The sequence below is a fragment of the Gadus morhua genome, chromosome 3 (assembly GCF_902167405.1).
Source record: "Gadus morhua chromosome 3, gadMor3.0, whole genome shotgun sequence".
Taxonomy (NCBI): Eukaryota; Metazoa; Chordata; class Actinopteri; order Gadiformes; family Gadidae; genus Gadus; species Gadus morhua.
The window spans coordinates 14,717,903-14,740,632 of NC_044050.1; the positions used below are offsets into that span (position 1 = coordinate 14,717,903).

Below are 22,730 nucleotides of genomic sequence, written 5' to 3' on the forward strand. Positions count from 1 at the left end.
ACCGTTACAATTACCCTCCTGCATTGATGGGGTGCAATGGCGCCTTACAGCTTGCAGCGTTTTCCCAACACATTGCACAGCATAGGGCCGCGTGTGCACAGCTGTGCTCCATGTCATCGTATTCTATCCGGCGTATCAGGTTTCAAGTGTATTTGTCATATGTGCAATGGAGAACCAACAGTAGGCCTAGGTGTCATATAATGGAAATGAAATGTACGCCTAACTAATAAGAATGCAAATAAAATATGCAGATAAAATAATCAAACATAATTAGTGCTGCTGGAAAAACAAGGGATGAAGGGATGATAATTGTATCTGTGTTTTTGTTTTTGATTTTTGAGAGACCTTGGGATCGGTGGTTAACACATCTTCCACAATATCCATCATTCCCATGTGTTCTTTTCTGTTTGACTGTGTATACACAAAAAAAACACGGTGTGTGTGTGTGTGTGTGTGTGTGTGTGTGTGTGTGTGTGTGCGTGTGTGCGTGCGTGCGTGCGTGCGTGCGTGCGTGCGTGCGTGCGTGCGTGCGTGTGTGTGTGTGTATGTGTGTGTGTGTGTGTGTGTGTGTGTGTGTGTGTGTGCGTGCGTATGGCCAAAGATCAGATTGAAACGGACTGAAGACATCTCAGGTTTCCCACCGAGGAATGGCTGTTTTTCATTCAACCCAGTGGAAATGGTTAATTTCATTTCAGATTCACATTACACACACACACACACACACACACACACACACAAGCCTCACACCTACACACACACGCACACAAACAAACACACACAGTGCCCTCTTAACACACACGCATGTGTATTCATTGTATGTGCATATGTCTGTCTTTATATCTGTGCTCTGTGTGTGTGTGTGTGTGTGTGTGTGTGTGTGTGTGTGTGTGTGTGTGTGTGTGTGTGTGTGTGTGTGTGTGTGTGTGTGTGTGTGTGTGTGTCTGTGTGTCTGTGTGTCTGTGTGTGTGAGAGAGTGTGTGTGTCTGATTCAGCCCAGCTGCTCCCTGTTTTCATCAAATGTACTAATATAGTTACTGTGTCTCTGATAATCCAACACACACACACACACACACACACACACACACACACACACACACACACACACACACACACACACACACACACACACACACACACACACACACGTTTCATTATCAGAGCGTAGGGTTCAGTACCACTGACAGGTCCATAATCAGAGTGAAATGGACTGAAGACGTCTCGGGTTTCCCACAGGGGAATGGCTGTTTTTTATTAAACCCAGTGGAAATGGTTTCATTTCAGATTCACGTTACACACACACACAAGCACCCACCCAAGCAGGCATGCCCACGCCGCACACTCACAGCTCGCACAAACACACACACACAGTGCCCTATTAAAATAAAATGTATTTGTAAAAACAGATCTTGCATGCTAGTATAGCCTGGAAATCGGAGGTTATAGGGTAGGGGGGTATATTGCTTAAAGGTACACTTCACCCATTTGCAAAGGTCCCATGACATGCCACCAGGTGTGCTGTGATTAGCCGTTACAAGCCGTTTTGGAAATCTGCCCCTTATGACATCAGAGTTGGGCTGGACCACCTAGATGTCTGATGGATAGATGAGCAACGTTTGCTACAGTCTACTGGGTAGGCGTCCGACCTGACCCACATCCGTGTCCGACACAGTACATTATTTTTCACCTGTTTCATCTAAATTGTGCAGGTCACCTACCGTGCAGGACTCTGGCAGAGATCACCCCCACTACGAGTCTTTACTTGTTGGGCCACTACATACCCCCCCCCCCCCCCCCCCCCCCCCCCCCCGTCCCCGTCCCCATCCCGTCCCGTCCCGTCCCGTCAACAATCCTCTGCCTAGGGCCCCCACACTCCCTAGAATCGCCCCTGCTCGGAGTGAACGCTGATTGGCATTGTGAGAGTTGCATCTTCAATCCACAAGCGCCAAAAAGTCACTGTCTGCCTTTTCTCGGTCAAGAATGCACCAAATTTGAAATTTATGTTACTATTCAACTACATATATGACCCTATTTCAATGCAGATTCATGTCTCCACTGGTGAAATTCTCCTTTAAGGATGCCTGTATAGAGTTCGTAAGTCCGCCCCTTCCGGGAGACCCCATGGGACCTCTGGGCTAGGAAAATTAGAATGGGTTTCAATGGAGACAAAGTAATCATTTTCTGGTCCCAGTCTTTATATGCCCTGGATTACACATATGTTGTTTGTGGATTTAAAAGATAATTGTTCATGCAAAGAAAACAAAATAATTTCGCGAAGAATTTAAATAATGTTATCTTTTGTGTGAGGCCGCTTTTGGAACTAGAGCCCCTCGCTGCTCTCGACGCGAATGATATACGCCACCACCACTCTGGTACAGACATGGCGATCTTTCTGCTCCACCTCACCACTTTTTTCCAAGGGGAAGATAACAGCATCGAAAGAGGTGAAAACCATTATAAGTCGGGGCATGTTGAGAGTTTCAGTTATGCCGATGGGGAGATTGTCGGGCCACGCCAGTCGCAGGGAGCGTGACGTCACATACGAGACATGTAGTCTTTGTCATTGGTGTGAATGCTGTAGCATTCACAGCTTTGAAATCCTACATATTTGGTGTGAATGCTGGTAGCATTCACAGCTTTGAAATCCTACATATTTATTTTTCTTATTATTATTCCGCCGTTTTTTCTGCAAGCAACTCCTTCAACATACTTCAACGTAGAAACACCATTCAAACATTAAAACGTTCAGCTCCATTAGTTCTATTGTGCTATTATTTTTCTTATTGATAGTATTCATAATTCCCGAGATATTCAACTTTATTCACCGAAAATTGCCCCATTCATTCCTATTGGAAATTCAAAAAAACGCTGATTCACCCTTCATCTGATTCAACACTTCCAACATTCAAACCTTCATAACTTGGTCAAATTTCAACCGTTTACCATCATTCAAAGAATTAAACAGATCTACACATTTGTATCTTCAATAATCTTCAAACAGAATTTCGATATCATTTATAGTTTTTTCAGATTCACAGTTTTAGTTTTAATTCCGGATTCGTTTTCAGTTGCTCTCACTCTAACCGTTTGCCATGGCAACAGCTCGTTGACCAATCAGTGGTCTCCAACAGTCGATATTCAAATGAGGCAGATTCATCCTTGACTCGATTCAACCCTTCCAACATTCAAACCTTCATAACTTGGTCAAATTTCAACCGTTTACCATCATTCAAAGAATTAAACAGATTTACACATTTGTCTCTTCAATAATATTGAAACATAATTTCGATATCATTTATAGTTTTTTGAGATTCACAGTTTTAGTTTTATTCCGGATTCGTTAACCGTTTTCCACAGCTGTTGCTCGTTGACAATCAGTGGCGAGCGCACCACTCTGGAATCTGGTTAAAGCCAGTGTGGTGGAGGGTAGTGTAGTCTTTGTCATGGACTACAACAATGGACGTTAGCAGTGACGTTAGAGTTGACGTTAGCGCGGACGTTAGCGCTGACGTTAGTGTTGACGTTAGCGTTGACGTTAGCGCAGACGTTAGCATTAGCGTTAAAGTTAGCATTGACGGTACCATTAGCGCTGACGCTAGCGTTGACGTTAGCATTAGCACTGAAGTTAGCATTAGCGCTGAAATTAGCATTAGCGCTGAAGTTAGCATTAGCGCTAAGTTAGCATTGACGTTACCGTTAGAGTTGACGTTACCGTTAGCCCTGACGTTAGCATTAGCGCTGAATTAGCATTGACGTTAGCATTAGCGCTAACGTTGGAGTTGACGTTATCCCTGACGGTAGCATTAGCACTGAAGTTAGCGTTGACGTTAGCATTAGCGCTGAATTAGCATTGGCGTTAGCGTTAGCGCTAAAGTTAGGATTGACGTTACCATAAGCGCTGACGTTAGCGTTAGCGCTGACATTTGAGTTGACCTTAGCGTTAGCGCTGAGGTTAGCATACCATCTTGCTATTATATTTCCTAGATTCAGCGTCTTCATTCTACAGGCTTCATTCTACCTTCAAAATGTTCAGCAGATTTCCTAGATTCAGCGTCTTCATTCTACAGGCTTCATTCTACCTTCAAAATGTTCAGCAGATTTCCTAGATTCAGCGTCTTCATTCTTCAGGCTTCATTCTACCTTCAAAATGTTCATCAGATTTCCTAGATTCAGCGTCTTCATTCTACAGGCTTCATTCTACCTTCAAAATGTTCATCAGATTTCCTAGTTTCATCGTCTTCATTCTACAGGCTTCATTCTACCTTCAAAATGTTCAGCAGATTTCCTAGATTCAGGGTATTGATTCAAGATGCAGCTTCAGCAGTAGAGCGGAGCATTTCAGCGGCAGCAGATTTTAGCAGCATGACTTTAAAACCATTCAACTCATTCATAGTTCATTCTACAGACTTCATTCTACCTTCAAAATGTTCAGCCGATGTCCTAGATTCATTGCAACGATTCTTCAACGTGCAGCTTCAGCAGTAGAGTGGAGCATTTCAGCGTCAGCAGACTTTAGCAGGATGACTTCAAAACCATTCAGCTGATTCATAGTTTTTTCTACAGACTTCATTCTACATTCAAAATGTTCAGCAGATGTCCTAGATTCAGGGTATTGAATCTTCAACGTGCAGCTTCAGCAGTAGAGCGGAGCATTTCAGCGTTAGCATTCACACCGCAATACCTTCAGGGATTGCAATTCTAGTTAATTTTATTATTTTCGTTCTTCCGCCACTTTTTCTACGCGTATCTCCTTCAACATACTTCAACGTAGAAACATCATTCAAACATTAAAACGTTCAGCTCCATTAGTTCTATTGTGCTATTATTTTTCTTATTGATAGTATTCATAATTCCCGAGATATTCAACTTTATTCACCGAAAATTGCCCCATTCATTCCTATTGGAAATTCAAAAAAACGCTGATTCACCCTTCATCCGATTCAACACTTCCAACATTCAAACCTTCATAACTTGGTCAAATTTCAACCGTTTACCATCATTCAACGAATTAAACAGATCTACACATTTGTATCTTCAATAATCTTCAAACAGAATTTCGATATCATTTATAGTTTTTTCAGATTCACAGTTTTAGTTTTAATTCCGGATTCGTTTTCAGTTGCTCTCACTCTAACCGTTTGCCATGGCAACAGCTCGTTGACCAATCAGTGGTCTCCAACAGTCGATATTCAAATGAGGCTGATTCATCCTTGACTCGATTCAACCCTTCCTACATTCAAACCTTCATAACTTGGTCAAATTTCAACCGTTTACCATCATTCAACAAATTAAACAGATTTACACATTGGTCTCTTCAATAATATTCAAACATAATTTCGATATCATTTATAGTTTTTTGAGATTCACAGTTTTAGTTTTATTCCGGATTCGTTAACCGTTTTCCACAGGTGTTGCTCGTTGACAATCAGTGGCGAGCGCACCACTCTGGAGTCTGGTTAAAGCCAGTGTGGTGGAGGGTAGTGTAGTCTCTGTCATGGACTACAACAATGGACGTTAGCAGTGACGTTAGAGTTGACGTTAGCGCGGACGTTAGCGCTGACGTTAGCTCCGACGTTAGTGTTGACGTTAGCGTTGACGTTTGCGTTAGCGCAGACGTTAGCATTAGCGCTAAAGTTAGCATTGACGGTACCATTAGCGCTGACGTTAGCATTAGCACTGAAGTTAGCATTAGCGCTGAAGTTAGCATTAGCGCTGAAGTTAGCATTAGCGCTGAGTTAGCATTGACGTTACCGTTAGAGTTGACGTTACCGTTAGCCCTGACGTTAGCATTAGCGCTAAAGTTAGCATTGACGGTACCATTAGCGCTGACGTTAGCGTTGACGTTAGCATTAGCACTGAAGTTAGAATTAGCGCTGAAGTTAGCATTAGCGCTGAAGTTAGCATTAGCGCTGAGTTAGCATTGACGTTACCGTTAGAGTTGACGTTACCGTTAGCCCTGACGTAAGCATTAGCGCTGAATTAGCATTGACGTTAGCATTAGCGCTAACGTTGGAGTTGACGTTATCCCTGACGGTAGCATTAGCACTGAAGTTAGCGTTGACGTTAAGGTTAGCATTAGCGCTGAATTAGCATTGACGTTAGCGTTAGCGCTAAAGTTAGGATTGACGTCACCATAAGCGCTGACGTTAGCGTTGACGTCAGCGCTAGCGCTGACATTTGAGTTGACCTTAGCGTTAGCGCTGATGTTAGCATTCAAACATTAAAACGTTCAGCTGCATTGGTACCATCTTGCTATTATATTTCCTAGATTCAGCGTCTTCATTCTACAGGCTTCATTCTACCTTCAAAATGTTCAGCAGATTTCCTAGATTCAGCATCTTCATTCTACAGGCTTCATTCTACCTTCAAAATGTTCAGCAGATTTCCTAGATTCAGCGTCTTCATTCTACAGTCTTCATTCTACCTTCGAAATGTTCATCAGATTTCCTAGATTCAGCGTCTTCATTCTACAGGCTTCATTCTACCTTCAAAATGTTCAGCAGATTTCCTAGATTCAGGGTATTGATTCAACATGCAGCTTCAGCAGTAGAGCGGAGCATTTCAGCGTCAGCAGACTTTAGCAGTATGACTTCAAAGCCATTCAACTCATTCATAGTTCATTCTACAGACTTCATTCTACCTTCAAAATGTTCATCAGATTTCCTAGATTCAGCGTTTTCATTCTACAGGCTTCATTCTACCTTCAAAATGTTCAGCAGATTTCCTAGATTCAGGGTATTGATTCAACATGCAGCTTCAGCAGCAGAGCGGAGCATTTCAGCGTCAGCAGACTTTAGCATTCAACTCATTCATAGTTCATTCTACAGACTTCATTCTACCTTCAAAATGTTCCTCAGACTTCCTAGATTCAGCGTCTTCATTCTACAGGCTTCATCCTACCTTCAAAATGTTCAGCAGATTTCATAGATTCAGGGTATTGATTCAACATGCAGCTTCAGCAGTAGAGCGGAGCATTTCAGCGTCAGCAGACTTTAGCAGTATGACTTCAAAACCATTCAACTCATTCATAGTTCATTCTACAGACTTCATTCTACATTCAAAATGTTCAGCAGATGTCCTAGATTCATTGTAACGATTCTTCAACGTGCAGCTTCAGCAGTAGAGCGGAGCATTTCAGCGTTAGCATTCACACCGCAATACCTTCAGGGATTGCAATTCTAGTTGTGTTTGCTCTACAGCCTTTAACTGAACAATTGCACAATAAACAGTCAAACTCTTGACATGAAAAATTATCATTTTAATCCACAACATATGTTCAATCCAGGGCATAGACTGGGTCAAGAAAATAATTATTTTCTCTCCATTGAAACCCATCCATAATTTACGATCTCAAAGGTCCCATGGGGGTCTACCGGAAGGGGCGGACTTACGAGCTCTATAGGCTAGGCAGCACACACTTTGGATTGAAGCCAGTACCTGTCAGCTGGGCGTCAAAAACACCCTAGCCACGCCCCCTTCTTCTAATTGCGTTCCTGTGATGTCTCTTGGACCACCCTGTGTTTCGTAGAGCGTAGCTCCAGCACTAGGATCCAGAAGGATCCAAGGCATTTCAACCAATCACGACACAAAGCAAATGTGTGTGTGTGAAATAAATGTACATTACATTGGGCCAAATGCCTTGGATCCAGTTCTGGATTTCCGGAAACCGTCACTCAATGTTCAATTTAGCTCCCTATAGTGCCGATGTGTAGGCCGTAACCTCTTTTTTAAACTGCAAGCCAATTGTCTGTCGTGAGAGACTACCCCAGCCCTAACAAAGAACTGTAGTCCTTCTGTAATCCCATACACACCTCACTCCCTTCCCCCTGTAAGTCTATACCATTCTCTTATACATGAGCACATACTTCCTTTGGACAACATGATCTTGACCGCAAGGCTCAGGAAACTTGGGGGAAGGTACAGGGTGGATTTGGAGGTCGGTCTCTCCCCCCCCCCCCAACCCCTCTCCCTGTCCATGTCTGTCTAATCCAGGGTTTCACTGGTGAGATTGGTTCAATATGCCCAGGGAGAGTACAGTGAGCTGAGACCGGACAAGAGGGAACCCAGGGGGCTAGAGGTAGCCAGAAGAAGCGCGGTCCTGTAGGTTTGGGTGAAGGTAGATGGTGAGACCCTAACCCTACATTCTGGTCCTGCTGCTTTTTCATTTGTTTTTTGTTTTCTATTGTGTTGTGTGCTTGGTATTCCGTGAAAAGACCTCGGGACAAATGGGCCACTTCCTATAGTTTGTGATTTAATTATATAACTTAGCTTAAGGGTTGTTGTTGTATTCCACAATTTTCATGAATGCCATGTGTTTACATTAAGGAAAAAACATGGAAAATATACACGGATGCATGTGTACACAAAATGTACGTCCTAAACATATAATCAAATATATGTAGCTATAACTATAAAGTGGCTCAAACTATGTATTTCATTTGGCTTCACTCATTACAAATGGATTGGATTAGACTCCCATTGCTGCATATTAGATTCACAACTGCTGTACCATTCGGATTCTAGCTGGCCAAGGCAACATACAGTATATCGTGACAATTATATTTGTAATTATTAATTATTATGAATAAACACTTTTCCTGGGATTTGGGGTGTGGTTTTGGGTCTCTGGTGCTCCCACATGCATGCAAACTTTGAAATAAGTCTGTACATGATTTTTTGAGTGAGAGATGCATTTCTGAAAGTAACCGGCCTACAGTTAACCAACGAGAGAGTCCGTTAAGGCTCCCCCTCCTCCGAAGGAAGGGAGCCCATTTGAATATTACCACCCCTCACTATCATCTGATAGTGTTTGTTGGGGGTTTGGTTGGTATAGGGCTCGGTGGGTTCTGGTTGGGTTAGGGTCAGGGGGTCTGTAGAGCTAGGGTCAGGGTTAGGCTGAGTAAGGTTAGGGGGTATGGTTCGATAAGGGCTAGGTGGTCTGTGGCGTTAGTACGGTTCATTTTAGCACGGTAAGGGCCAGGTGGTCTGCAGGGTTAGAGGCAGGCTTAGGTTTAGTAGGATTAGGGGTTTGATGGTCTGTGGGGTCAGTATGGTTAGGTTTAGTACGGTAAGGGCTAGATGTTTTTGCTGACCACTAAATACCGTTAGTGGTCAGCACAATTTACATTGTGTGAACCTAGCTGTGCGGATTCAATACAATTTTGGATTCCATAGACAAAACATAATACACTGTTCAACGAAAGATAACTTTGCTTCTAAAGAAAGTACACATTCCATTATTTGTCTGTTAGGATGACTTTCGGAATGAGGGATTTTTTTATTGGTGGGTAAATACGCTTAGAGATATAAAGCGAAGTGGATGAGATTGAACGTATGGGATTTTCAAAACGCTTTAGTAAACACCACTTCCATTGAAATGGACAATGGTTTATTCCAATGGAGAGATGTTGTTTTGCCTTGCACTGTAGGTACCCACATAATTTCAGTTTCAAAGTCACATATTGTTATGAGTTGCGTTGGCTTAGCTGAATCCCTGGAGTTGAAATACATTTGAAACCTTCAAAATGACCATTTGACTGAAGAATGGTTGAAACACTGGATGAATAGTGTTTGCTGCTCGAACAGTTTGTTCAATGAATAATCAAGTGCCTCAATAGACCACACCTTCCAGAAAAGCAAAGTCTGTGTTCTTTCAGATTAATCAAATTCCAATAGGACGATAGTTGCATATCGCTCTAAAAGTTCAGCACAGGTAAAGCACAACTTTTCGTATAGTCCCAGTATGGTTTACCTAAAAATATAATATATTGCAACTATTTGAATAGTTCAAATATTGGTAGCAGCTATGTCTTCTAGTAGAAAAATACGGCAGTTCCTTACTGGATAGTCCTCAGGAGGAATGTTTGCATTTAAAACCCAAATAAAACAAATATTAAATAAGCAAAATAATGTATTCTTTACCATTAATATAAAACCAACAGTGCTCTGTGCTGCCTTGCAGCCACCGTATTAATATGAATAGGGTTGGGCGGTGGGCGGGCGCTCGTAAAATGTTGCCTGTAAAGCGTCATGACTGTGAAGGTCAAGGCAAATAAAAATCGATTTGACTTGAGATGTCATTGCAAGTGACCTTGCTGATCTTAGAGTCCTGATAGATATTGTTCAAGCACCCGGTGGGACAGCATGGTACTGGAACAGATTTAATCGTGGTTCAGTCTAATAAAATTCCAATTCTACTGAAACGCCCCCCGGGGCTGTTCTGGTTCATTTCTGGGGGAGTGATGGAAACAGAAAAGGGCTGTTTTGTAAACCTTTATTGACTAAGGGTTGTTGTGTTGCTTTGGTTAAACATGCTAGCTTTACATATAAATGCAGCAGTTAAACATGCTAACACCATACATGTACAAAGCAGTTAAACATACTTACACCATACATATACGGAGCAGTTAAACATGCTAACATCATGCATATACGCAGCAGTTAAATATGCTAACATATTACCCCTTTTTAGGGGTCCGAGCAGCGAAGCTGCTTGGCCCCCATTGTTTCTGTCGTTTTTTTTTTCCCTCAAATTCTGTAAAAGTCATACTGCAGCCCTTACCGTAAGTAGAAAACTCATAGAATTTGCAGGTATGGTTACCAATAACCCCCTCTACCCATAAACCCAAATTTGTGGTACTGCACCCAAAGGTGGCGCTATTGTAAACAATTATATTAGGCTTATTTCTCCTCACCAGATTGACCTGTGCCGTGTTCCCGTACTTCCATGAGTATACTTAAAGGAATATATACTATAGTATACTATCCGTACTATCATTTTTTCAGATGTGAGTGCTGTTCCAAATTGAGCCGGATGTCGTACTCAAAAATTGTGGTACTGCACTCAAAGGTGGCGCTATTTAAAAAAATTATGAACTAGCCTTATTTCTCCTTACAAGATTGACCTGGACTCAAAATTCTTTCATCATATTAATCTCTAAAATCAGATGCATCTTTTTCACCATTGAATGAGGCTTCATGCAGTTCAGGAATGTCAGTGGCTCAATGGGATAAACCCTTGTACTGACTTAGGTTGAGCGTTCGAATCCTGATTAGAGCATTATGAACAAGCTGAACATGACTTACTGTTGTGGCCACTCATTTAAGAAACACAACATTGAACAGCACCAGATATTCATTAGGCAATCAACATTCCGGCTCATTCGTTTCCAAGGATCCGACTGCCAAGACACAGTATTGCATTAAGGGGAACTTCTTCGTTAACCATTTTTCCTTCATAATGAACTCTGTCATATTAATATTACTTCCGTTAGTGATCTTGTCGACAACATTCCCCAGAATTTCAAAGATTATTCAGGTATTTGCTTTTAAGAAAGCCCTAAATTCATTTGAGAAATGTTTGCTTGGAGTTTTCTGGATGTTGTGTGCTTATCAATAGACAATCATTTTCACCATGTGAATGAGGCTACAGTTCAGGTTTGTCAGTGGCTCAATGGGATAATGCTTTGTACTAGTGATCCTTAGTTTGAGAGTTCGAATCCTGATTAGACAATTATAAACATGATAAACATGACATTCGGTCATTGCTCTGCAGCCCAGTCACCTGAAAGCCGAGGCACAGTATGGCATTAAGGGGAACATCAACATCTTTTCTTCATAATTATATGTCATATTTATGTATCTTCCATTAGTGTGTTCTTAACTTTTCATTTTGCTCGGACCCTATTAATCACCGCTTGCAGTTATATTTTTTATTTGGCTTTGTTTTGACACATCAAGATATTTGTCTCTGGACTATTACCAAAGAAATATTATCAGAAGCAAATTATTGTAAGATCTCCCATTCAGGTTTAGGCTGTGCGTGACTGATACACCAGAGTCACATACATGAAACTGTTATTACCAAACGTTAACCAGATATTTCCTATTGACTAGTCACAATGAGCAAGTCAGCTTACACACAGAGCTCCTGGCTGGATGGAAAGCCTTCTAAAACCAATTATACAGAGAGAAGCATCATTTTAAAGGAAGCCTGCATATTTATGATCCTGAGAAGCATCACCAATTGGTTAAAAACTTAGGCCGTTGTTTCAAAGTTTTCTCCCCAGTCTTGCTGTTCATTCGTTTCAATACAGACCATCGCTCTGACTTTCCATTCTTTCTATATTTTGTCTTCCATTCAAATTTGTTTATATTCTTATTAATTATCAAAGGTTGTATTACCAGATGCAAAATAAAACCCTTATAAATATCATATGTATGTACAGAATGGATGAAAAACATTTACCTAATTTTTATATAGCTATTAAAATATGATTTACAAACAAAATATATAATATTATAAAATATTTAACAGGATCGTTTTTTGTTGTATTTCATCATCCTGAAGGCACAGCCACTCACTGGCAGTTAGCGCAGCCCGTAGCATACCGGCGCTACGTTCATTCGTGACACCTGAGGCGTCCGCCCCTCAGGGAGCCTGGATGATGTCCCTGATCCAGGCGGAGACCTTGGTGATGCGGGAGTAGACGCCGTAGTAGTCAGGGCGCCCACAGCCCGTGCCCCAGCTCACCACGCCCGCTAGGAACCAGCGACCCAACGGCCCCTGACACACGAGAGGGCCCCCGGAGTCCCCCTGGGAGGGGGGAGAGAGAGAGGGGGAGGGATGAGGATGGAAGGAGTGTGAGGTCGGGGAGGGGGGGATGATGGAAGGAGGAAGAGGAGGCAGGGGAGGGATGGATTGAAGGAGGGGGGAGGGATGGATGGAACGGTAGATGGAGGGGTGGAGGAAAGGAGGGTGCAGGAGGATGGAAGGAGGGAGACGGGTGGAAGGAAGATGGGATGGAAGGAGAGAATAAATAAATAGATAGATAGAAATAACATAATTGACATTCAACGGTGACAGATTCAGATTAGCAAAGTGTCCTTAGAAAAATGTATGATGTGATGATGATCATAATGTTAATCATTAATTACTTGTAATAACTATGTACAGTCCAAGGTATATTTCTGGTACGATCGTATGACCTTCCGAACAGGCTAGGTATCGGTGGCTTGGCAGCAAGTGATGTCATCCAACTGATGTCATACACAGAGTGAGGTCATCCTACCTGGCATGCGTCACGCCCACCCTGGCGGTATCCCGCGCAAAGCATTCTGGGAGTGACTAAATTTCCATAGGTGCGGGCGCAAGACACCTCGCTGACCAGCCGCACGCCCACCATCTGAAGCACGTTACTGCCCTCTCCTGGTGAGATAAGAGTTACGCATCATTCAACACTTTTAATCCCTGACGGGAAATTTAATATAACATTAGAATTTAAAAAAAAAACACTACTAATCAAGGGTAAAACGATGCAATAAAAATAAGTAGCAGTAATTACAGAGAATAAATCTATAGATCGACCCCATCCATGCAACCAACCCCACCCATAGAAGCGACTCCACCGCCTACCCACCCACATCCAAAGAAACAACTCCACACCACTAACCACCCCCACCCATAGAACCTATCCCTTCAATGTCACCTCCCCCACCCATAGGACCAGCCCCGGCCCACTAGTAGCAATCCGCCCACCGTTTTCCTTCAGGGCCCCCCACCCCGTCACCCAGCAGAGCGTGCTGGGGCTGAACCGGTGGCTGGGTGGGGGCAAACACACGGGCAGGACGCGCCTGGCCAGCAGGGCGGGGGAAGAGCGCCGCACACGCAGCAGCGCCAGGTCGTAGTCGTGGGAGCCCTCGTCGTAGTAACGGTGCAGGTGGATGCTGAGCACCGGAACCACCTCGTCGTACGGGCCGGTGCGGTTCAGCAGCAGCTTGCCCAGATGCACCATCCACACGGAGGGGTTGAGGAGGCTGGGCAAGGGAGAGGAGGGAATAAAAGAGAAAAGAGCGAGAGTGAGAGAGAGACCACAGGTTTAGACAGAAACAGGGAAGAGGTGCATTTCATTTACTTTTAGGGCATTTAGCAGACGCTTTTATCCAAACCGACTCAGTTAAGACACACATTTGACACACCGACGACAGAGTCAACCATGCAAGACGACAGCCAGCTCGTCGGGAGCAGTTAGGTTTAAGTGTCATGCTCAGGGACACATCAACACTCAGCTAGGAGGAGCTGGGGATCGAACTTGCAACCTTTCGGTTACAAGACAACTGCTCCACCTCCTGAGCTAAGCCGATCCCACACACTGAAATCACATCAGAAGTCACGTACCGGTCGTCGTAGAAACAGTGAGCGGCAGTCACCACCCACTGGTCGGAGACCAGCGCCCCGCCACAGACGTGTTGACCTCTGACCTGCAGGCTGGCCTGCCACGGCCACTCCCCCTCAGAGGAGTTGACTCCACCCACAATACGGCTGGTGATCTGACTGATGCCGCAGTCTAATGTACACAGACACATACATGGCATGCACACACCACACATTATATGTGTACACAAAGACAGACACACACACCTCACTAATTGACTCACACGCAAACTCATGCACAAGAACCTCAATAGCAGAAGTCACATCTGTTTCAGTTTCATGAACTCTCTCTCTCTCTCTCTCTCTCTCACCGCAGGGCGTCTCATCGGAGCCGTCTGGGCAGTCTGTGATGAGGTCACATTCTGGGTTGGTTTTCCTCAGGCAAGTCCCGTCAGCGCACGCATAGGTCATGTCTGTACACTGCACACCTGGCACCACACACACACATGTGCGCGCAGACATGAACACACACACACACACACACACACACACACGCAGAGGCACCCACCCACAAAGAGGAAATATAGATACATGCAGATGTTTAAAAACTGGAAGACTTGACTTACTGTTTCCACTGACCCCGTGAAGATAAGCGCGTGTGTGTGTGTTCGTGTGTGCGTGTGTGTCTGTATATATTGTGGCAACCCGGCACGGTGAGGGAACCACCTCCTCCCAAACAGGAGGCCATTTCGCGGGGAAAAAACAAAAAGGCATGTTTTATTCCAAACTCAAACATAATGTCTCTCGCTGAAGAAACACAAAAGAACATAAAAACCCGGGAGGAATCAACTATCCCATCCTTCGTGGGTGGCATCCCCATCACCCACGAGGACCGGTCTCTCCGTACAAGAGCAACATGTTCCTCAGGTGCTCTGCATCTCCTTAATTGGCCCGGGCCGGGTTGTCACAATATATATATGTGTGCGTGCGTTTTTGTGTGCGTGTGTTTGTGTGTGCGTGTGTGCGTGTGTGCGTGTGTTTCCTACTTTCAGTGCAGTTCTCCTCATCAGTGGCGTTAGGACAGTCGGGGTATTGGTCACACACCTTGTGGTAGTCCACACACCGACGGTCAACCAGACACTGGTACTGTGCCACACATACTGACACACGAAGGGAAAACACACAAACGTGGTGAATTATTTTTACAAGAAATAGTAGTGGTTGTGGTAAAGATACTTCCTCAGGGGCTATGATGACATGTGGCTGGGGTTTTTTGCTCGTGCATTAGTCTGTTCATTTTTGTTTGGTTTTTGATCTAATAATCTTCTGAGAGATTCATTGTATATTTGTCAGTTTTTACCACAGCTTTCTTCGTCCAGGCCGTTTGGGCAGTCCTTGATCCCATCGCAGGCAGAGGCACAAAGACCGTTCACAGTGCACAGGAACTGACCGGGACATGCTATGAACACACAAGCACACGCACACAGACACACACACACTTTGCAATCACTAATGTATAGTTTACATACGGAACATATACTGTCAATATTGTCAAACTCGACTCTAATGTAGATTTATATTGCTGCTACTCATAATGTGTGTATAGATGTATTTTCCGTCCTTATTTAGTGTAGTTGTATCTTTTTTATTCCAGTACTCTCCTCTTTCAGTGGGTCAAACAATGGACCAATGGCTGAGCAGTGTGTGGGCAGGACCTACGCTCTGATAGGTTGAAGAGGCTGTAACGCAGCTGGAGGCCTGGCCCAGTGAGAGCCACATCAGAGGTCATGCGGACGGTAGTGGAGGTGGACAGGACAAACAGACGCTCTCTGTAGGGATGTAGGCCTCTGGTTCCACACAGTCTAATGGTGGTCAGACACAACAACAACAACAACAACAACACAAGCACAAATAACACAATCCAAAACAAAACAAGCACAAACATAATATAATATATATAATTGCTTTCATGAATCTGTCTCTACCGTCTCTAATGTTAATTTTATGTTCAATCCCTTAGTGAACTCGTAATGCTTAGAGGTTCCACAGTTTTAAGAATGGTCATTTGTGCCCTCTGCAAATTGAAATTCTATTAATTAGTCCTTGGTAGCCATGCTGTTTGCAATACCATTATACTATCTTGTGACATGACCCCAAATCTTCTGTCTCTTACACCCTTTTCTCCAACCCTCTTGATTTCTGCCCCCCTGTCTCCTTCCATCTCCCTTCTCTCCCTTCAGTGGATGTTGGTACCTGCGGTTCTCGACCAGCCACTGGCCCCGAGTGCATGGCTGCTGGAAGCCGGCCCTGGTCAGTTCATAGCCCTCAAACTCCAGAGAGAGGCCGTAGGCCAAGCTAGGCATCTGGTGGAAAATGCACAGAGACACAAAGAACGACCGACAGACAGACCGACAGACAGACAGACAGACAGACAAACAGACAGACAGACAGACAGACAGACAGACAGACAGACAGACAGACAGACAGACAAACAGACAGACAGACAGACAGACAGACAGACAGACAGACAGACAGACAGACAGACAGACAGACGGAGAGAAAGACAGACTCTATTGATTTGTGGATGGTTAATTAATAGATGGATAGATCGTTAATTGCTGGTTGAATGGTTCATAGATGAATTGTTAATCGAATGGAAGGATAGCTAATCTATGGATCAATGGGTGGATGGACGGATGAAGCGAGCAGGTCTCACAGTGAAGGTCCAGGTGCAGTTGGTGTCGGGCGGGTAGTAGCTTGGGTAGAAGGGTGTCCTGAGGGTACCTTGAACCCCTGAGACTGCTTCCAGACCAATACTGCCATTGCACTCTAGAGGGGAGAGGTAGACAGACCAAACAGTGACTCGATTGCACGGTCCATGAACAGTCTACGTGACATTGCTGCCTCAAAGTTCCAACCCTGTGCCTACGGAGCTTCAGATTAACTCATTGGGGAGAAATTTGTGTTCTTACGTATATTACACCATGTGTGCACTTTTTCATTGGTCAAATTAGAATCTAAATGCATTCTGGGATAGTTCTTCTTCCCAAACCTCAAAAAGTCAACGTCTGCATTGGCTTCACTTGTAAGAACCTCTGGAGGGAAAAATACAATGTGCAAAATAGAGTGGTATTGAAAAGGGACCATATTAGGACCAAGAAAGAATTCTGGAGCAACACTTGTCCTTTTATCTTATTTAGCCCACTAATCTACAGTCAAACTGTAAATGAGACAGAGTTAGCCGAAGAGGTTAGTTAACATCCATTGTCCCTGTACTCTAGGGTGAACCTACTCCGTAAGAACGCTATAACCGATCACTTGTTTGTCAGTTGGCCTTGCGGTTGAGAGCATTCATCTTCCAATCCTGGGGGTTCCCAGTAGAAAACCCTTGCTGAGTAGCAGTGTGGCATCAGAGAACAGATACTCAGCCTGGAGCTGACCTAGCAACAATATGGGAAGTGTCCCAGACAGGCGCCCGGGGCAGATAAAGGCAGGCGAGTTGCATGTTGAGAGGAAGACATTTTGATGATGTTCTTCTTCCTGTCTCCTGCCTGCAGGAGGTCTTTGTTCTGGTTATTAAAGCCAGCTAAATAAAGGCTCACTTCATCTGTGTGACTTCCTTCTATTGGTTTGTGGTAGCTGGTGGTAGAGTAACCAATCTACTATCCTAAGTCGAAAAAAGGAAATCTAATTTATTCTCGTAATACAGAGCCAATACATTTTTAGCTTGGAGCTTTGACTGGAGCGAGTGGGCCTTTCAAGTCTCTTCCTTGATGTGCCAAATATGGCTAGTCTCTGATTCTGAATATGCCGAACCCCTGTGGAAGGATCTACACCCTGTAAACTGTTGTATGCGCTGTGTGGACCAATGGGTGACATCATGTACATTTTTACACCCATATTTTGGATACTCTATGAGTCTATGTGTTCCTCAAGTTACCGGAATAAATAATGTGAATGTTTTACCTTAAATTGGAGGGACTTTCACATCCGAACTACATTATGTCAGAGTGTGAAAGAAGCGTGCGTGTGAATTGTATAAAAGGCTCAGATTAAACCAAGTCTTTATGAGTGTTAACGTTTCGATCCCAGGCCTTCGTCAGACTGATCATGAGTGTTTTCTCTGAACAAGGTCGTGGAAAGAAAGGTTAGCACAATGACCTTGGTGTAACACTCACGCAACATATAGTTTGAGAATGATGCTGTCAAGGTAAGTAGGTGGTTTCCTTTGATTTCTTGTCGTCTCGGAGGCTCCTCCTACCTTGCTTCTCCCAGGCTTGAGCCGACAGGGAGACGGAGCATGGGGAGCTGTACTGCCACACCAGCGCCATCCACTGGCCAGAAGAGAGCACTCGAACCGCAGGCTCCAGCCTATTGCAGCCATACACTCTGGGGGAGGGAGGGGGACGGAGGGAGTCGGGGGAGAGCGGGAAAGGGGACGGAAGCAGCCAGGGGGAGGGAGCCGGGTAGAGGAGGGAGAGAGCAGGGCGGTTGAGAGGGGGAGGGAGGGGGAGGCAGAGGATGGGAGGTTGGGTAGGAGAGGGGATACGTTTGGAAGGATGGGAGAGAGCAGGGAGGGAGAGGAAGGGAGACATAAAATAAGTTGGAGAGAGCCAAGAAAAAGGTTAGGGAGCGGTTTCAGAGATAAGGGATCAAACCCAGTTCCTTTGAGAGTGCGAATGGGAGACTAACTGCCTAACCCCGACACTATCATCCCCCCCCCCCCCCCCCCCCCCTCTTATGTAACCATGGTAGAGCTGCTCTGAAAGGCTGATGCGCCAGTCACTCACGAGGTGATGAGTTGGCTGGGGCTGGGGGTCAGGGCGTCATACAGCAGCAGCTGGTCTCCACAGCTGGGCAGCGGCCACTCCACGCTGACCTCAAGCTGGGAGCCAGGGGCTGCCTGCAGGTGCCACAGGCAGGAGGCATGCCTGGCGTCTGGGCCCCCCAGGGCCACAGGGAGGCTCCCGGTCTCCACCCTTTGGTAGTGGTAACAGTCTGGTGGGTTTAGACCAACGGGTAGGAGAGAGGAGGCGTTAGTTGTTGTGGTGGTTCTGATTTGTTCAAAGCTGATTGGATCAGGGTTGAGATTGTTCGGTCGTCCGCCACATTTCATGAACTTCAGTATTTGAGCATGATTTACCATGTACCAAATACATCTACTTGACTTGCGGGCTAATTGGTTCAGTGTTGTGACCTGATTGGTCCATGGCTGATTGGTTTAGTGTTGTGACCTGATTGGTCAAGGGCTGGTTGGTTTAGTGTTATGACCTGATTGGTCCAGGGCTGATTGGTTTAGTGTTGTGACCTGATTGGTCCATGGCTGATTGGTTCAGGGTTCAATGTTTTGATTTTTTCTGAGCTAAATGGTTCAGCGCTGTGACCCTGATTGGTTCAGACTTGATTGGTCCAGCATATGTCCATGAAAACCTCCCCTTTTCTTTTAATCGTTTTCTTTTGATGTCTTTCCCCTCAATACCCTCCTCCCACTCTTCCCTCGTCTCACCTGTGACTGACAGGGAGGCGGGTTGCAGGAGGAACCCCTGCCCCTCCTCCTGACACAGCTGGTACCTGTTCAGGCCCTCTTGAAGGATGTCCCCCACCTGGCCCAACGACACCGCCTCGACCCGGCTGGCTGGCACCGACAGCAGCACCCGGAAGTGGACCACCAGACTGCCCTCTCTGCAGGCACATAAAGTTGATATGGTGGGAAGGCAGGGAGGGTAAAGGATGGGATGGGGAGGGTGGAGGGAGGATTAACTATGAGCAAGGGCAAAAACTGATTAGATTCAATTGATTACAATTAAAATGTTAGTTTGAAATGCATGAAGAATTTGTACCAGGAAAAACGTGATAAAGCTAGCTTGATTTAAGTTATATCTAAATGATAGTGAAGTAAAGTCATGGCACCACCTCAATACTGAAACTTTGAGAGGGATATCCGTGATGTTTTACATCATACCAGGCTACTCAGAGGCTGCGCTTCATTAACCCCTCAACTCCTTTGTGGACTTCCCCTGAGCAATCAACCTCAATTCCCTGCCTCCATCATATGTGTTGTTCCATTTGTCTGAAGGGAAAAGGGAATTTGGCGAGGAGACCCTAGGAGGGCTGTGGGAGCGAGTCAACGAAGAGGGTCACTCAGAGGTGTTCATTGCCCTCAATGCTTGGCAGTTATGCATTTGATGCAAGAAAACACATCCATGATAAGGTGGAAGTGTACGTAAACTCTGGTACAATAACACTAAAGAAGGATAAGCTGTTTTGCCATATATCTTAAAACCATAGCAATACTAGTTATGATAAAAAATTATCAATGAATATGTTATTGATTTAAATAGATAGTACCCAATGTAAAATATCAGATAGAAAGATACTACATATACACACTACTTCTCTATGAATACGATGCATATGAAGCATATGCTTTTTGACAAGGCCAGGTGGGGCTAGCGATTGTATCAGGTGGTTCCTTGGAAACCCCTTGAATTGAACAGATGATGAATCAGAAACCGATGCAGCTCATCACAGAGTGCCGACGTATCGCATTTATTGGCGGAAGACGTCCTCGCTCATGGAAATGAGTCTGCAGAAAATTTCTGATGATTTATCAAATGTAATTCCCCGCTCCCCCCTGCCTGCTATAAATCTGCTCTCCAATGTGAAAGATGCTGTTAGACCAAGGATTGAGGGGAAGTTAAAGAGGGGAAGTGGAACCGCCAATGAAGCGCAGCCAGTTTCATTTCAGTCCTTTATAATTCTTTCTTTCGATACATCATGAAACATCGCTTCCAATACCCGAAAGCGAACACAGCTGTGGAGTTGAGGTACCGAGAGAGACTTGAATCTGTGATTATTTTCTCCACCTGAATAACAGAGGACAAAAGGAGAGATTGTTTCCTACAGTATTTTTAACTGTAGCCAGGAGACAGCACAGCTCAAGTTCCACAACGTCTATATCTGAAAGCACAAGCCTCAGTCATATCCAAGTACTTCTTATACCCGAGTACCGTGCTGAATAGTTCCTTTTTCCAGAAGTTATTTCTACGTCTGTTCCAGTGTAGATTATTAGAACTTTTCACACCCATCTTATTTTAAAAGGTGTCATTGTGATATTCTGAATGATGTAGTACTTATTCCACATTTTTAGAAGGAAGCAAAAGGAGACAATTGTCATCAATTACAACCGCTGTCATATTACTGATATTATGTTTTTGTGTTTAACTAAGACATTACATAAAGGAATAATATGGTTATCACTTGGGTCTCTACGTCGATGATCTCTACATCGTCGGTCTCTACGTCGTTGTTCTATACGTCGTCGGTCTCTACGTCGTCTGTCTCTACATCATGGTTCTCTACGTCATTGATCTCTACGTCTTGGGCCTATACGTTGTGTGTCTCTACGTCTTAGGTCTCTAATCCCTGGCTTTTTAAGTGGTGGCTCAATACTCCTTTGATCTCCACTAAGGTTGTAATTGTACTGGTCTGGAGAGAACAGTACAATTCCCCTTTTGGCCACGCCGGAGAGACACATAAATGAAGCTTGAGGCTGACCAGGTCCTGGACATGTCGGGCCTGGCTCCTGAACTCTGGGCTGGTGTCAGAGGTCAGATCATTAGTCAGCTCCCTGTTTAGGATGGAGAAGTAGGCGGTGTACTGCTGCTGCACCATCGGCTCCAGCACCCACACCCTATAATCTGTCACACGCACACACACACACACACACACACACACACACACACACACACACACACACACACACACACACACAAACACAGGGAATAAACCAATAAACACATCAATGAACCAATGAACTCATCAATACAATAACCAACAAATAAATGGAAGACAGAGAGACAGCAAGAAAATTGACCAGAAGCAACCAATCTATTATCTGCTAATCAATTCATAAATTAATTCAGCAATCCTCATTCAGTAATCAGGTTACCAATAAACTAATCAAGCTATCATGAGAATAAATTAGTAAATCAATCAAGAGTGTTGTATTTATGCATGTGTGCCCAGGCCTGCCTTAACCTGCCATTGGGCCCTGGGGCTGAGGTTTCGTAGGCCCCCTGAGAGGGGATCTTACAATGAAGATGTGTAACTTATTTCCGACATTTTGCCGCTGTTGAGGGGGGGGGGGGGGGGGGGGGGGGGGGGGCCTCTGATCTTTGTAATCCCCAAACAAAAAATCACATTCTCTTGGGCCTTCGCCGATCTGGGGGCCTATCATGGGCCAGTATAATATATAAATAAAAAATAAATATATATTTTTTTTTTTACTGCAGCTCATGATAGGCCCCCCGATCGGCGTAGGCCCTGGGGCTTCAGCCCAGGCAAGCCCGTGCATGTGTATATGTGTATATGTGAGTGAGTGAGTGAGTGAGTGAGTGAGTGAGTGAGTGAGTGAGTGAGTGAGTGAGTGAGTGAGTGAGTGAGTGAGTGAGTGAGTGAGTGAGTGAGTGAGTGTGTGTGTGAGTGTGTGTGTGTGTGTGTGTGTGTGTGTGTGTGTGTGTGTGTGTGTGTGTGTGTGTGTGTGTGTGTGTGTGTGTGTGTGTGTGTGTGTGTGTGTGTG

The 22,730-nt window shown here is 44.6% G+C and overlaps 1 protein-coding gene across 1 annotated transcript; it reads right to left on the reverse strand.

The window, feature by feature from the left end:
* Positions 1 to 11,686: 11,686 nt before the first annotated feature.
* On the reverse strand, positions 11,687 to 21,060 carry LOC115540331 (transmembrane protease serine 6-like; the record flags this gene model as incomplete). Its single annotated transcript, XM_030351503.1, has 14 exons — positions 11,687 to 12,592; positions 13,068 to 13,204; positions 13,535 to 13,812; positions 14,174 to 14,342; positions 14,521 to 14,637; positions 15,196 to 15,309; positions 15,510 to 15,608; positions 15,869 to 16,011; positions 16,403 to 16,512; positions 16,866 to 16,978; positions 18,411 to 18,538; positions 18,940 to 19,147; positions 19,656 to 19,831; positions 20,948 to 21,060. Coding segments are annotated over 14 exons (2,070 nt in total), but the record flags the coding sequence as incomplete, so codon positions are not given.
* Between the last annotated feature and the right edge of the window lie 1,670 nt (positions 21,061 to 22,730).